Source organism: Lutra lutra, chromosome 8 (genome assembly GCF_902655055.1).
Source record: "Lutra lutra chromosome 8, mLutLut1.2, whole genome shotgun sequence".
Taxonomy (NCBI): Eukaryota; Metazoa; Chordata; class Mammalia; order Carnivora; family Mustelidae; genus Lutra; species Lutra lutra.
Genome location: NC_062285.1, coordinates 41,935,830 through 41,952,016, shown reverse-complemented (window position 1 = coordinate 41,952,016; position 16,187 = coordinate 41,935,830). Strand labels below are relative to the sequence as shown.

The 16,187-nt window shown below is 50.2% G+C and overlaps 1 protein-coding gene across 1 annotated transcript in view; it reads left to right on the top strand.

Moving 5' to 3' along the window:
• VWF (von Willebrand factor) overlaps positions 1-16,187 on the top strand; it is a 135,488-nt gene that overhangs the window by 83,200 nt on the left and 36,101 nt on the right. The window contains exons 25-34 of the mRNA XM_047739853.1: positions 679-835; positions 1,621-1,779; positions 2,459-2,594; positions 4,641-6,013; positions 7,346-7,462; positions 7,543-7,683; positions 7,948-8,091; positions 10,618-10,782; positions 11,704-11,747; positions 12,041-12,218. Coding sequence (XP_047595809.1) covers positions 679-835; positions 1,621-1,779; positions 2,459-2,594; positions 4,641-6,013; positions 7,346-7,462; positions 7,543-7,683; positions 7,948-8,091; positions 10,618-10,782; positions 11,704-11,747; positions 12,041-12,218 — 2,614 coding nt within the window. The remainder of the gene's footprint in view (positions 1-678; positions 836-1,620; positions 1,780-2,458; positions 2,595-4,640; positions 6,014-7,345; positions 7,463-7,542; positions 7,684-7,947; positions 8,092-10,617; positions 10,783-11,703; positions 11,748-12,040; positions 12,219-16,187) is intronic.

The following is a 16,187-nucleotide window of genomic DNA, read 5'->3' as shown; positions in this document are numbered from 1 at the left end:
AGAGCCTGGCAGCCAGGGAAATCAGGATTGTTGGAATGTCTTGGGAACAATGACCCACTTAGGGTCATTCCTGTCACAACCACCTTGGAGAAGGCCAGTGTGGGCAGCAGTGTGTGTGGGGGTGGGGAAGTGGCTGAGGGTGAGTAGGGGGTGTGTAGGCTTGGGGGCAGAGTCCGGGGAGCCCAGGCTGGCCTGGCTGTCCAGGGAATAGCCCCACAGCACCTCAGTGAGGCAGTGTAAGCAGTCTAATGCATCTCCTCCTTCGCTTTGCTGAATGGAGGCAAAGGAGGAAGGTGACCAGCTTGTATGTCTTTGTTTTGTGTAGAAACATGCAAATATCCATGAGGTTGGGAGCGGGTTATGGGAATGGCTGGCTGGCTGAGCAGGTACGTGGAAAGATGGATCAAAGAGAATGTTCTGAAAAATTCTAAGGTACATTACATTCTATGAAAGGCCAGCAGCACTCCTGTATCCAACTCTGCTTATTGGAGTCCAGATTAGAACCTGGGAATTATGCCTCTGTACCTACTCCCTGTTTGGGCTCCTGACTAGCATGTCTCCTTCCAGCCAGAGGCCCCCATTGCCCGACTCTGATCCCCAGAACATTCTCTCCCAGACCAAGAGCCCAAGTTCCTAAGTTCTGCCCAGGCCGAGGCCCACCCCAAGGTTCCCTTGCAGGTGGACCCTGAGCCATACCTGGACGTTTGCATCTACGACTCCTGCTCCTGCGAGTCCATTGGGGACTGCGCCTGCTTCTGTGACACCATTGCTGCCTACGCCCATGTGTGTGCCCAGCATGGCAAGGTGGTGGCCTGGAGGACAGCCACATTGTGTCGTGAGTCCTGATGTCCCTCATGGTCTCGGACACCCACCCTCCCCCCTCATGAGTCTAGACCTCAAAGTGGGGTGCGGGAGGACTCCTTTGTGGGAGAGAAGACAGAGCTCCCGTATGGGGACCGATGGCCGAGGGCTGAAGGGAGTTAGCACATCGAGTGAGTGAGGAGGGACAGGGGACAGCGACTGAAGACATTAATATCTAGAGAAATTCCAGAAGAGGGAGAAGATGGAGCAGCGATGAAGATACATTCAGTATCTTTTAATTAGATGCCAATGTGAGCAAGCAACGCACCCATTTCTGTAGAGTCCTCCTCGGGTGTGGGCGACTGATTGTTTTTATATGGAAAACTGATTGAGAACGTTTGGTTCTCGGTTGGGTGCTTTATTTATCTTTTTAAAGATTCTTTAACTTAATTCTTTTTAAAGAATTTATTTATTTGAGAGAAGGAGAGCGAGCACGAGCAGGGGGAAGGAGGGAGAAGGAGAAGCAGACTCCGCACTGAGCAGGGAGCCCAATGTGGGACTCAATCCCAGGACCCTGGGGCATTATTTTATCCCAAAGCAGATGCTTAACCAACTGAGCCACCCAGGCATCCCTGATTAGGTGCTTAAAACATCAACAGCCTCAAATATTGGTGACTGCTCTGGCTGCTTAGTCCCCCCCGCACCATCGCCTCCCTCAGGACCATGACCCCCATGGGTCTCGCCACCGTCTCTTTGGGGGACTTGGGTGCAGGCTTGGCTTCTCGGGTTGCACAGACTGGTCGTGTTCTGTTTCCACAGCCCAGAACTGTGAGGAGAGGAACCTCCACGAGAATGGGTATGAGTGCGAGTGGCGTTATAACAGCTGTGCCCCTGCCTGTCCCATCACGTGCCAGCACCCCGAGCCGCTGGCATGCCCAGTGCAGTGTGTCGAAGGCTGCCATGCACACTGCCCTCTAGGTAAGGCACCTGCTCCGTGGTCGGGACTGGCAGGAAGGCTGGGCTGGGCTGTCAGGAAGGGTGCTTCCCCCGGGACTCCTCCTCCGCCTCGCCCAGCGCTGCCCTGTCCCTGTTCCTGCCACCCTGGGTTCTGCTTCTAGGTGCCCTTTCATCCAAGCCAGGCCAGCCATGGTTTTGTCAGGCTGAGCTCCTACACGGGGCTTGTGCACCCCTATTTATGGGTTTTTCACCGAGAGCATGTTTTGATAGAATGTTCTGCAAGGATGGGAAAGCTCTGCTGCAGTGTGGCTGCTGTGTCCGAAAAATTGAATTTTCAGTTTTGTTTAGTGTCAGCTCACATTTTAATTTAACTAGTGGCCTGTGGCAGCTACCTTAGGGGGTAGCACAGATGTGGAGTAATTAGCTATATTCTTTGCTGGCATGAAATGACCCTTGGAGAGAAGATTTCATTTGTCTTGAGGCTTGGGTGTGGTGAGAGAGATTGAAGGAATACCCCTTCCTGGTCTGGCAGAGAGATGAATCAAGGCCCAAAGAAGGAAAGTTCCTCCCTCGGAGGTGAGAGGCCCCTTGAGGGAGGAAGGCAGAGCTAGCCTCCGGGACCGGTCCCTGTAGTTAAAACCGAGTCTTCCTTGTGTGAAAGGTGAGAGTTTTAGCCGCTAACAAGGGATGTGTCATGCAGGGAAAATCCTAGATGAGCTTTTGCAGACCTGCATCGACCCTGAAGACTGTCCCGTGTGTGAGGTGGCTGGTCGTCGCTTGGCCCCGGGAAAGAAGATCACCTTGAACCCCGATGACCCTGAACACTGCCAGATTTGGTAACACAGACCCCCTGGTGTTGGAAGGAAAGAGTCTTACTGTCTTCTCTGGGTCCTGCTCAGAGGCAGTTGTGTGGGGACGAACTCTGCTATGTGAATTGAGACGTTGAATGCTGAGTTTATTTTGTTTCTAGAGTCTGCTTCTCTTTCTTTAAGGACAGACCCCATTGCTTTCCAAGAAAACACCTCTTAAGAGGCTGGGGTTTTTGGCCTCTTCTCACTTAAGAAAGAAGGTGATCTCTTATTGCTCCTGGAGGTCACATCTAGCCCAAACACAGGTGCCTCTGGGAGTCAAATTTTTTTTTTACTCAGAGCCCCAACTGCTCTATGTGATATAGACCCCTTGGGGCCACAGTCGAGGTCCCCGGATGGGGCTTTCGTGTTTGGGAGGGAAGACACTCATCATGGCACCCCAGGCTCCCACTCGGATTGCCTCTGAGCACTGGCCTTTGGGGAAGTGAGAAGAAGTCCTTAGGGCGGGCTCTGAGCTTTCTGGAGCTCTGCTCCCGAGCTGGGAACATGTATTCAGACCTCGAGGTGTTTAATACCACACCCTGACACTGATGGAGCCTTATGGGAACTTGAACTCGAGAACTTAAATTTTCTGGGGAAGGGCTGTGGCCACAGCTGCCAGAATCAGACCCCACCACTGCCATCTGTACAAACAAGGGGGAACACTGCCTGGGGTAAATTTTCTAGCAGACACAGGAAACTAGAAAGTCTGTCACTCAAGCATTGTTAACCAGAGATCGAAGCAATAAATCGTGTGGGCCACAGGGAAGTAGGAATTAACTTCCTGGTAAGATCCTGCCGGCCTACCTTCCCCATGTTGAAACAGAGGCTGTAAGGAATAAAGAAGGGGGTGGACCCAACACTGGCTTGGGGTTCTGAGCCACACAGGCATGAGAGCTTAGAGCCCTCTCCCAACCTCCTCCTGCTGGCCTGACGGGAGGGGCAGGTACCAGGGAGCAGACTATGGCTTCATACAGCTGTGGATAGTAATTCCAAAGCAGGCTGGGGACATTGCCTGGGAGGCAAGCCATGGGGACCCTTCTCAGGGCTCAGGGCACTGCGGCCTCTCAACTTTACTGTGGGTGCTGAAGGCAAGTTGCTTCGAAGACAGAGTGTACAAGTAGGAGAAGGTCTCTGTGGGTCTGTGGGTCTCTCTCATAGGGCAACTTGGTTTTCACCCATGGTCTGGCATACTTTGCCATTTCTAGGACATTGGTGAGGAGTGACCAGAAGGGACTGGAAACTTGGCCTGGTAGTGCCGGGATTTATGTGAGGGCAAAGGCTCTGCCACAGGCTTGGGGTACGTGCTTGGGGCTGGGTGCAGGGCCTAGGTGCTCCCTGGCACATGACAGGTGCTCACCATGTGATTGTTGGATGAACAAAAGAATGAGCCACTGTCTTTCCCCCTAATATCTAGACCTTCCTGAATACAATTTCCATCTTTATTCTGGGATAAAGTTGGGATTTTGAATCTTTGTTCATCTTCTGAAAATGTTTTCACTCTACTTTTTCCTGTTTTTCTTAAGGTACAATGTATTAAACATGGTATGAAATTAATTCAGCTTAAATTCTGGTACAATAAATACCGTAAAGCATTTATCTTCAATAGGACATTCACATGCCCTGGCCAGCATCAACATTTTAGAGCGGTATTTGTTTTTGGAGACCCTTGCAAGAGAGTTCGGATTACGATTAAATATTTATCCTGCTAGAGGTGTAGGTTGAGAAGACATTGACTTTGGATGGCTGCAAGGATGGCCTAGAAGCAAGAAGGGTTCTTTCTCGGGTGCTACAAGGGGTTAGAGCTTCAGCTTCTAGAATAAAGGGAGGCCTTTGCCGTATGTGCACAGGTGCTGTTTGGGGACCTTTGTTAAAAAATGTTGGGTTACTTGGGTGGGGAGTGGTCCATGGGAGCTCAGCTCAGGTAGGCCAGGCGGGTTGTTCTATGGGAAGGCTTGGAAGGGTTCTAGATAAGGTTGAGAAGTGCCCAGAGGTTCTCCCTGAGCCTTATCTGGTCTTCTCTCTCCACCGCAGTCATTGCGAGGGCGTCAGCCTCACCTGTGAGGCCTGCAGGGAGCCTGGAGGCCTCATGGTGCCCCCCACGGAAGGCCCCGTCAGCTCTCCCACTCCGTACGTGGAGGACACCCCCGAGCCGCCCCTCCACGACTTCTACTGCAGCCGGCTTCTGGACCTGGTTTTCCTGCTAGACGGCTCCTCTAAGCTGTCTGAGGGCGAGTTCCAAGTGCTGAAGGTCTTTGTGGTGGGCATGATGGAGCGTTTGCACATCTCCCAGAAGCGCATCCGCGTGGCCGTGGTAGAGTACCACGACGGCTCCCATGCCTACATCGAGCTCCAGGACCGGAAGCGGCCCTCAGAGCTGCGGCGCATCGCCAGCCAAGTGAGGTACGTGGGCAGCGAGGTGGCCTCCACCAGTGAGGTCCTCAAGTACACGCTGTTCCAGATCTTCGGCAAGATCGACCGTCCTGAAGCATCCCGCATCGCTCTGCTCCTCACGGCCAGCCAGCAGCCCCCGAAGATGGCCCGCAATCTGGTCCGCTACGTGCAGGGCCTGAAGAAGAAGAAAGTCATCGTGATCCCTGTGGGCATCGGGCCCCACGTCAACCTCAAGCAGATCCGCAACATTGAGAAGCAGGCCCCGGAGAACAAGGCCTTTGTGCTCAGCGGTGTGGATGAGCTGGAGCAGCGGAGGGATGAGATTATCAGCTACCTGTGTGACCTGGCCCCCGAAGCACCCCGCCTTACCCAGCAGCCCCCTGTGTTGCCGGTCACTCTGGGTCCGGAGATTTCCCCATCGTCGGGACCCAGAAGGAACTCCATGGTTCTGGATGTGGTGTTCATCCTGGAAGGCTCAGACAAAATTGGAGAGGCCAACTTCAACAAGAGCAGGGACTTCATGGAGGAGGTGATCCGGCGGATGGACGTGAGCCAGGATGGCGTCCATGTCACGGTGCTGCAGTACTCCTACGCCGTGGCTGTGGAGTACACCTTCAGCGAGGCCCAGTCCAAGGGTGAGGTCCTGCAGCACGTGCGGGAGATCCGATTCCGGGGCGGCAACAGGACCAACACTGGGCTGGCCCTGCAGTACCTGTCTGAGCACAGCTTCTCCGTCAGCCAGGGGGACCGGGAGCAGGTCCCTAACCTGGTCTACATGGTCACGGGAAACCCCGCCTCTGATGAGATCAAGCGGATGCCTGGAGACGTCCAGGTGGTGCCCATCGGAGTGGGTCCTCATGCTGACCCGCAGGAGCTGGAGAGGATTAGCTGGCCCAGTGCCCCCATCCTCATCCAGGACTTTGAGAGGCTCCCCCGAGAGGCCCCTGATTTGGTGCTGCAGAGGTGCTGCTCCGGAGAGGGGCCGCAGCCCCCTATCCCCGTCCCCAGCCCAGGTAGGCGGGCACCTTGCCCTATGCGAGGGCTGCGGAGGGCGGGCGGAGCTGCAGTTCTTGGGTTCTGACCCTGCTTCCCTGCTCTGTGCCTTCAGTCAAACCCTGGCCTGTAGAGTGCCTTGTTTCCTCACCTCCCAGCCAGGGGGATGCATCTGAGATCCTTTTGTGGGGGTGGAGGGACATCTTTTCTTACTGAGTGTGCTTGTAAATTCAAAGGTTACACGAGGCTGTTGTTACAATGTAAACAATGTCAAGGATACAGAGTGAAAAATACAAGTCTTGCTTTATCAGGCAGCCTCATCCCCACCCAGCCCACTCCTTGCTTTGGAGGTAAACTGTTACACGGGGTGACTCTCAGCTTTGACCACGTGGGGCGGATAAAAGCACTCCTAGTAGCTGATATTCTTTGCGGCAAGACCAGGAAGTTAGGTGACAGATTTGAGCTTCAAATTCTGGAGCCCTTAGTTTGAAATTCAACTCTTGCCACTTAACAGCTGGCTAATTTGGAACAACTTATTGTTGGTAATAATTTTGGGTTAGCTTTGAGCGAGCACCTCTGTGTAATACTCTGTTCATGTGTAAAATAGAGATAACAACAGTGCTTGTAAAATGCTTAGAACGGTACCCAGCACATAGCCAAGGACTCAAAACCTGACCACCACCAGAGCTATGTGACTGCCTTCTTAACTGATGCTAATGTCTACTTGGGGCCCAGTTCTTGACCATAGGAGCGTTCAAGACATTCTTTGGGGTGTTTGAGACTATCCCAGAATCATTAACTTCTTTTTTTCCCCCCAAAGAGCTTTATTGTTTTTTGCTGATTGAAGTGTCATTAACACACAGTATTATATTAGTTTCAAGTGTACCACATAGTGATTCAACAATTCTACAACAGTGCTCATCATATAAGGGTGCTTTTAATCTCCCGAGAGCATACAAGTCCATCCCCCAGCCCTCGGCAGCCACTCCGTCTCCTTTAGCCACCCATCTCCCTGCTGTGCCGCTCTGGTATTTTGCTCAGTTCTAGAAGAGTTGCAGCCTCCAGTTACCGAGGGAGCCGATGTCTCTCGCTTTCATCTCTAGGTATATAAACTGCCTTTGGGTGGACTTGGAGTCTTTCCAATGTGTCCAGACCTGGGGCACTCATGGGCCCCTCTCGCTCCTCCCCGGCCCGTGTTCCCACTGTGCGGGACCAACAGAGACAACCTCCCCTTCGTGGTGCCGCGCAGCCGGCAACATCCTGCTCACCCTTGGATGTGCTGGGTGCCGTGGGGGGCCTGATGCCAGCCCCCCTGCTGGCCCCTGTGTACTCCCCCTCTGCTCTCTTGGCAGACTGCAGCCAGCCGCTGGACGTGGCCCTCCTCCTGGATGGCTCCTCCAGCTTTCCTGCTTCTTACTTCGAGGAGATGAAGAGTTTCGCCAAGGCTTTCATTTCCAGAGCTAATATAGGTGAGTGATGCCCTGGGTGGTGCATCCTGGGGGTCCCCACCCGATCCAGAGTGTGATTCCCATGTTGTCTTTCCTTCCAGGGCCCCAGCTCACGCAGGTCTCAGTGCTGCAGTACGGGAGCACCACCACTGCCGCCGTGCCGTGGAACGTAGCCTACGAGAAAGCCCATCTCCTGAGCCACGTGGACCTCATGCAGCGGGAAGGAGGCCTCAGCCACATCGGTAATCTGCCATGGTGGCCAGGAACTCCATCCGGTCTTAACTCCTGGCATCTGGGACTGAGTGACCTTGGCTGGTCCCTTGGCTCGTTGGGCTAGTTTCTTTTCTGGGAAAGCACGCAGGCCTTGCTGCTCTTCCGGATCTCCACGTGTGTTTCCCTGCCTCTGAATCGTTCCGTTCTGACCACCTAAGGATCTGCCATGAGACGGACTGCCTGATGTTCCTGCAGTCGGGACTGACTTGGCGTGGTCTGTTTTCCACTGGCAGGGGGCGCTTTGGACTATGCTGTGCGGTACATCACCTCTGAAGTGCATGGTGCCCGGCCCGGAGCCTCGAAGGCGGTGGTCATCGTTGTCACCGATGTCTCCGCAGATTCGGTGGAGGCTGCAGCCGACGCCGCCACATCCAACCGTAAGTGTCTGGTGTTCGATGCTGAGACTCTCTTGAACCCCTAGAGCACCAAGAGTGGGCCCGGGGGTGGGGGTGCTTCCAGGTGGCCTGGATGGTTATGAGTGCTACAGAGCCACCCATGGCCTGGTTTCAAACAGCAGGAAGTGGCCCAATTCCCATGTTACTTGGAAACCCGACAGTAATAAATATGCATCTGTCTTTCATTGATCTTTATGCTTTCTGCTGTGACCTGTAATTTCTCCACATTTTCCCTGTGCATCCAGGGCTGGGTCAGACTGCCACACCCTTCCTTTCTGAGGTGGTGTCCTTGCTCTATCCCCACTCTCACCATGTCTGAGGCCAGCGTGACTCATTATGGGGCCGTGGGAACCATCAACCCTAACAGGCATGGGTGGGGTACTGGTTGGACAAGAGAAAGGGTACAGCTTCAGGAAAGGGACAGGTGTGGGCATGACCCAGCCTTGGTGCCCCATGCGAACTTGTGCTGTGAGTGGCTATGGAACATGAACCAGGGCAGGTGGCATCATACCCAGGGAGGCCCGGGTGAGTGGAATCATGTTAAGTCCTCGCGTGGCCACCTGGAGACCTGCTCATCCTTCAAAACCCTGCTCTGGAGTTGTCTTTGCTCTGATGTCTTCCTAAGAGAGTTCTTCACTCCCTTTTCTGTGCCTCATCTGAACAACTAGCAGGAGCAAGTCACACTGTGTTTGTTGGTTGCATAGCTGTTTCTCACCGAACCTGGGGGTCTTGGAAGGCCCAGGCAACAGCTTGCTTATTTTCCTGTATCTGTGCATGGTGCGCAAAATAGGAGGCCATCTAATGTTTGTTGAACGAATGAAGGGGAGTTTATGAAATTGATTATTTTAGGGAAAAGAACTCTAAAAGGAAAAGGATATACATTTGGGTGATACAATGAGCTGATAAGAACGGAAAAGTTGCTGGTAGAAAATCAGCTCTAACCTTAAGCCAACTGCAAATACCTAGAACTTTCTGGAGAACTGAACTGGGGAATTTCAGGATAGAGACATCACTTCTCTAGTATCATGAATCCCAAGAAAGACTTTTGTCTGGAAGGGAAGCAGTTGGAGTCTGGGAGAAAAAGACGTGCTCTAGGGAAAGTCATTTAACTGTTCAGAGCCTCAGTTTCTCTTCGGTCAATGGGCATGTACATACTCTGGGTCAGGCCTGTGACGTTTTCACGTCTCTTCTTACACTCAAGCCCTGGCTGGTCTCATTCAGTGTCATGGGTCTAAAGCCATTCCTACACCGCTGACCTCAATATTCCTGTCTCCCATCTGGATCTCTTGCCTCAACTCCACCTTGATGTTCTAAAGAGAAACTCATCATAAACCAAATTCACATCTGAACCTCCTTCCACAGGTTTTCCCATCTTAGACAATGGCAGCTCTGTCCTTCAGCTGCTCAGACCAAAACTTCAGCATCTGTGATTCCTCCTTCTCTCTGAGACCCCTGTCCGATCCATTTACAAACTACAGCTCTGCCTTCAGAATAGATTGAGAATCCCACCCTGCCATACCACGCCCACCACTGCCACCTTTGCCTTCCACCTGGACTGTTGTAAGAGCTTTCTGATGGAACCCCAGCTGCCACCCTTGCCCCCTGTAGTTCATCATCAACATAGCAGCTATGGCGACCCTTTTAAAATGGGTCAGCCCAGGGGCGCTTGGGTGGCTCAGTCGGTTAAGGGCCCGACTTTTGATTTTGGCACAGTTCATGATCTCAGGGTTGTGGGATTGAGCCCCATGTCTGGCGCCATGCTCCATGCAGAGTCTGCTTGAGATTCTCTCTCTCCCTCTCCTGCCCCTCCCCCTTCTAAAATAAACAAATCTTGAAAAAACTTGGTCAGCCCATGTCACTCCTCAGGTCCATGGTCTTGGCTGGCTTCTCATTTCATTCAGAGAACATGTTACGTCCTTATGTGTCGTATGAAGCTTTGCATGGTCTGTGCCCCACCCCCTCTCTTACTCGCTGTGCTCCCACCACCCCGGAACGTGCACTCATACTACTGCTCCGGCCCTTGCACTCACTGTTCCCTCTGCTTGGGATATCCTTGAGGCTCCTTCAGTCCTTGCTTCAGGTCCCCGGTCTCTTCACCAAATGCTTCTCCAGCCACCTTGCGAGAAACAGTAATTCCCACTCCTACCCCCGGCACTCCCATCCTCATATCCCATTTTGTTTTTCTCCTAAGCACTTGTACGTATCTGAAACACGGGGTACTTACTTATTTTTGGGTTTGGCGTCTGTCTCTGCCCAGTGTGAGGTCCATAAAGACAGGGACTTCATCTGCTCAGCTCACTGTGTCCCCATTGCTTAGAATCATGCCTGACAGAGTGGTGTCATTAATGTTGGTTGACTGACTGAATGACTTGTTCCCAGGGTCGGTTTATGTGACCCATCTGGAAAACACAAGGCTCTGTACAGATGTTGGGTACAGCCATCCATTTGGGTCCCAGCTGACCAAAGCAGATTGACACAGACCCTTTCTCGTTCCTCTGCTAACCCCAGGAGTGACTGTGTTTCCCATTGGAATTGGGGATCGTTACGATGAGGCCCAGCTGAGGAGGCTGGCAGGCCCAAACGCTGGCTCCAATGTGCTGAGGCTCCAGCGAATCGAAGACCTTTCCACCATGGCCACCCTGGGAAATTCCTTCTTCCACAAGCTGTGCTCCGGTGAGTCTCCTCGTGCCTTTCTTACCCCCTCGTAACACAAAAACAAAACCCATTCTAAAGACCTGAGGTTGGCCAGGCAGGCTCTGGCCTTGATGAAGACTGTTACATAAACCAGGACCTTTGAGTCCCTGCTCATCGAAAGTTCATACGACAAACTCCCAAGGGGCTATCAGAAAGTTCTCTGGGTATAACCCTCCTCCCATCCTAAGTGTCCATCAAGACTTTAGCAGAGACAGCCCGTGCTTACTAGTGCAGAGTGACCTTAGACAAAGAAGTGTAAGACAAAAGCACGGACACCTGGCACCCCACAGACCATAGTCTTCTTCCCCACTCCCTACATTCACCCCCAGCATGCGTATACAGGGCCTTATGGAAAGAGCGACGTAAAATCTAATATCAAAATACCATAGTTTATACTGACTTAGTTAGATTTTTTTTCCATATGTGATTTTTTTTTTTTTGCCTGTTTTTATTTATTTTCCTAAAGTAGCTAGCTGTGAGTCCATACCGACTACAGAGTTATTGCCCTTCCCTGCTGGAAGATACCTCTCCTAGCAGGACTTTTAAAGATTTCTTTCAGATTTGGGAGGATCTTACCTCATTTCCTCCCTTCTTCCCTCACTAGGCCCTGATCTACATATGAAATGTCAAAAGGAGATACTGACCCTGAGAGGCTTCATGCACTGTAGGGATTTCTGTGTTCTTGATATTGTTAGCACCATAATTATTAAGAACCACAAAGCATGTAGGAGAAAAAGCTCAGGGCCAGCTGGTGGACTAGCATCCCATGGTTAAACCCACTAAATCCTTTGCAGAGTGAAGTCCACTTCATGGACGAGCCCAGGATGAGCAGACATTGTGAATGGCTTGGAACTTCTGCATAATGGGTGGAAATTCAGATCTTATTTGTGTCTGTTTCAGGGTTCATTAGAGTTTGCGTGGATGAGGACGGGAATGAGAAGAGGGTGAGTTCTTTTCAGCTGACTGAAAGAAAGGTTGGGAATTTGGGGTGCTTTTTTCCGCTTGTTTCTCTTTCTGTCTTGGTTCCATTCTCCCTCTTACCATTATGTCCTGCTTGTTTGGTGGGGAGGGGGGGTAGTTTCCACCTTTAAATCTTGTGCTCTGCATCCTTGCTGCTTGGGCCCATGTCCACGTCCTAGTCTCTGTGTCCTCAGAGAGGGTCAGTTGCCCAGTTGATGGGCTTAGGGCTGGACTGTCTCAGCCTATGCCTTCCTGAATCTGCTTCTCTCTTCTGCAGCCTGGGGACGTCTGGACTTTGCCAGACCAGTGCCACACAGTGACTTGCCTGCCAGATGGCCAGACCTTGCTGAAGAGTCATCGGGTCAACTGTGACCGGGGGCCGAGGCCCTCATGCCCCAACGGCCAGCCCCCTCTCAGGGTGGAGGAGACCTGTGGCTGCCGCTGGACCTGCCCCTGTAAGTCCCTTGCTTCACCAGCCTGGACGGTGTTATAAGGGCCGTGCTTTTAGCATGGCTGTGCAGAAATGTAGACCAGAAGTGCTTTCCCTCCTCGCTACATGCAGCGTATGCCCTTCACCCGTCTTCCCTCCCCCCGCCGTGTCCTTGGACGTGTTTTCGTTCAGTCCCAGGGATCACTGTTCTCCTTCTGTATCTTTGAAAAGCACTTCCCCAGATCAGGCATAACCAGAAGGAAGAACTGATTTTCTGAGGTCAGTGCTCAGCGCGGCTATTTGCAAGTCAGCCTTTACGAAGTCTTTGCTGGAGAAGTATAGCAGTGAGAGTGATGCCCCCAGAAAACTCTCTGCTCACACCTAGAGCTGTATGGGAGCTGGGTGCTGTGGTACATCATCACAGTGGCCTGGTGTAAGAGGAGGACAGGCAGACCCATGGAGGACATTCATCCACGGCGATGGGTTAGTGCTCTGCCTCGTGGTTGGGAGAAATGGTTGCGTTTGGCGGTACCCACTCAGTGTAATTACTGTGTTGAACAGACACAACCAGTGGGATAAAAGCAAAACTGTATGTTATACCCCACCCTCCCTTGACAATTTATTTAGTGGGTGAAATGATCTCCTGGGACTGGTTCAGAATGCTACCAGACCTCACGTCATTTCTGTTTGTTCGTAAACAGTTCTATAGTTCCTTTATGTTATATACAAACTCTCAATTTGGTAATTAGGTGCCCTTTCCCGTTTAAGAACCAGAACCTTAAACTTGAATTAGAGTTAAAACAGCTCCCTAATCCCAGTTTGGGCTGCCTGCCCCCAGAACAGGGGCATGTCCTGCTTGTGGGATGCAAACCCATCTCTGGGAGGGGCCTCTTGAAAGTCCTTTTCATAAGGCTCAGGTATCCCGTTTTGTCCCTGGTGGGGCACCTGGGGTGTGAGGCTCACAACGCAATAGGAGCTTTGTGCAAACAAATTTCTTAAATTCAGTCCCTCAATACCCCTCTGGACTCCTTTTAAACCCTTGACTTTTTTTTTTTTTTAATTCTTTATGTTCTCTTTTGTCAGTAGTGGTAAAACTTGATTTAGGCTCTTTTTTTTAGGGATTAAAAAATTTAAATTGAAGCCATTTAAAATAGACACATTTAAAACTTTTTATTTTGAATAATTTCAGATTTATAAAAAAAAAAAGTTTGCACAAACGGGACAAAGAATTCCTATATATCCTTACCCAGATTGTAGTATCATACATAGTCACAGGGTAATGATCGCGGTTAGGAATTAACCTCTGTAAAATACATCCATAAAAGTCTTAGTTTTTGTCAGTTGTCCCACTGATGTCCTTTGTTTAGTTGCAGGATTCAACCCAGAGTCACATGGCATTAGGTTGTCATATCTCCTTAAATCTGTAGCAGATCCTTAGTATTTCTTTGATATTTATGACCTTAACCTTTTTTGAGAAGTTCTGGCTAGTAATTTTGTAGAATGTCCCTCAATCTGAGTTAGAGCCAGGTAATACATGTTGTCAAGAATACCCCAGAAGACATATAGTGTCTTTTTTGGTTTATCAAGAGGAGGCACATGGTATCAATTTGCTTTGTTACAGGTGATGTTAAGTTTGATCACTTGGTTTAGGTGGTATTTGCCAGATTTTCCACTGTAAAGTAACTGTTTTCCTCCTTGCAATTACTAATGATCATATACAGAGACATTTTGGAATTGTGGAACTATGCTTTCACCCACTGAGTATACTATGCATAGGTGGTCCCTACCTGACACAATTTTTTTTGTAGTATTTGCCAAATAGGAATTTTTTTTAATCTTTTTAAAAATTTTTTAAAATTTATTTTCAGCATAACAGTATTCATTGTTTTTGCATCACACCCAGTGCTCCATGCAATCCGTGCCCTCTCTAATACCTACCACCTGGTTCCCCCAACCTCCCACCCCCCGCCCCTTCAAAACCCTCAGATTGTTTTTCAGAGTCTATAGTCTCTCATGGTTCACCTCCCCTTCCAATTTTCCTCAACTCCCTTCTCCTCTCCATCTCCCCTTGTCCTCCATGCTATTTGTTGATTTCCATCATTCCTTCCACATTTACTAGTTGGAATTCTACGGAAAAGAAGAACTTTTCCTTCTCTGTCATTTATTGATTCAATTAACTATTTGTCAATATGGACTCATTGGTTCTTACTTTATTTTAGGGGGTAGGATAAATTCCTTGCATTATTTATTTTCTTCATCAGCTGGTCCTAGATTTGGCTACTGGGAGTACTTTCTGTTGGGACTCATGTCCTTTTGACATCCCCAGCTCCCTCTCTCACACAGCGAAGGGCCTGGCTCTCATTATCCAAAATATATTTCTATGTTGGCTTAATCCCAGAATACACTAGTTGCAGAATTGCTAACCAATGCCCAGGTAGAAAACAAATCTACCTACTAGCGTCCGATATTCACACACAATTCTTTTTGTCTTTTGTCTTTGAGTACATAGTCTGTTTCCCCCCAAAGTTATTTAGGTGAGTTTCTCCCCTCCCTACAGCTCCCTACAGTTATGTTATTCATGATCATGAGTTTAATTTGCTTCCGTTTTTTCTGTTTTGGGTTTCCCTCATCCCTGTCCTTGCTGATTTTATTCATTTGTTTGTTTTCAGTACGTAAATTACTAACGTGGGTCCAAATGTGAGAATGTACAGAGAGGTTAACTCAGATGTCACCCCACTGCTCCCTTTCCTATGTCCTTTCTGCTCACTTCCTTCCACCTACGTTTGCGCAGCCACCAATCTCATTCATGCCAGGTTTATCCTTCTTCACAAATGAGCTTCACCTTTTTTTGCTTAAAAACATAGCCCGGAAATCCTCTCTATGAGCTCAAAGACCTCAGCGCAGCGGGGACAGGAGGGGATCACAGAAGTGGAGTAATTTATCCCAGATCACAGTACAGTCACGGGGTAGGAGCTGAATTCAATCCTGGGTTTCTCTGGCTCGCAAGTACCCACTTGTCTGTAACATTTCATGTGATGGTGGGCAGAGCCACTCTCACTGACTTACCGCACGGGAGCTAACACCATTTCTTTGCTTGTCACTTGTTACATCCTGATGGAGCTGGGGCTGATCTCCTTAAGGCTGGACGTTCTTCACAGCTGGAGTCTTGGGGCCACTTGCAGCGTGGGTGTCGGGGGCCCAATGGCGTTCGGTACTGCTGCTTGGAAGGGACCATCTGCTTCAGGACGTAGGAGATTTTGAGTGGAAGAGCTCCTGGCAGGTGACTCAGCTCTGACAGCTGGTGCATCCAGCCCCTTCCTTTGTTGGTGGCCATGCTGCTTGACTTGTAGGCCACTCGTGCAGGTGGAGGTTGCCTAGACCTTGTGTGAGTGAAGGACATGAGTGTCTTCTCGCTGACCCCCTGAGTCTGCCTCTCACTTCTTGGGCTTTTATTTAACCACCACCGTAGCTGTGGCCATGGTTCTCCAGCTTCATTTTGGTCCAAGATTGACTTTCAAATCACGCATGGTGGTGGTGCCTTCCCTGGGGGCATTTTTATGGAATGGTCTTAGGCAGATGCAAGATGACTGGTATTCCCAGATGGTGTTTTAATAGGAACCTTGAGAATTTGCTGACCATGTGAATGAATGAGTGGCAAATGAGGGAGTGCTGAGACCCAATCATTTGTTTTGGCTTCAGAAATTTTCCTCTTGTGTGATCTCTTAAAGGATCAAGTCAACATGGCCTCTTATACCGTTAAGAAACTTGGCAGCCAAGAGGACACATGTGTCTTTAGGTGAACTTTCTTTACAATGAGCTCATAAGCTCATGATACACTTAGCTCCTCATGATTTCAACAAGTCCTAACAACTCTGAAACTTAACTTTGTTTCCTGGGCCAAGGCATCCCTGTAGAGGAGATCATTCATTTTGCACGCTGAAGTTTTTTGGAAGTATGGTTCTATAATTTTCCATTTTTTTTTTTTTAATGTGAT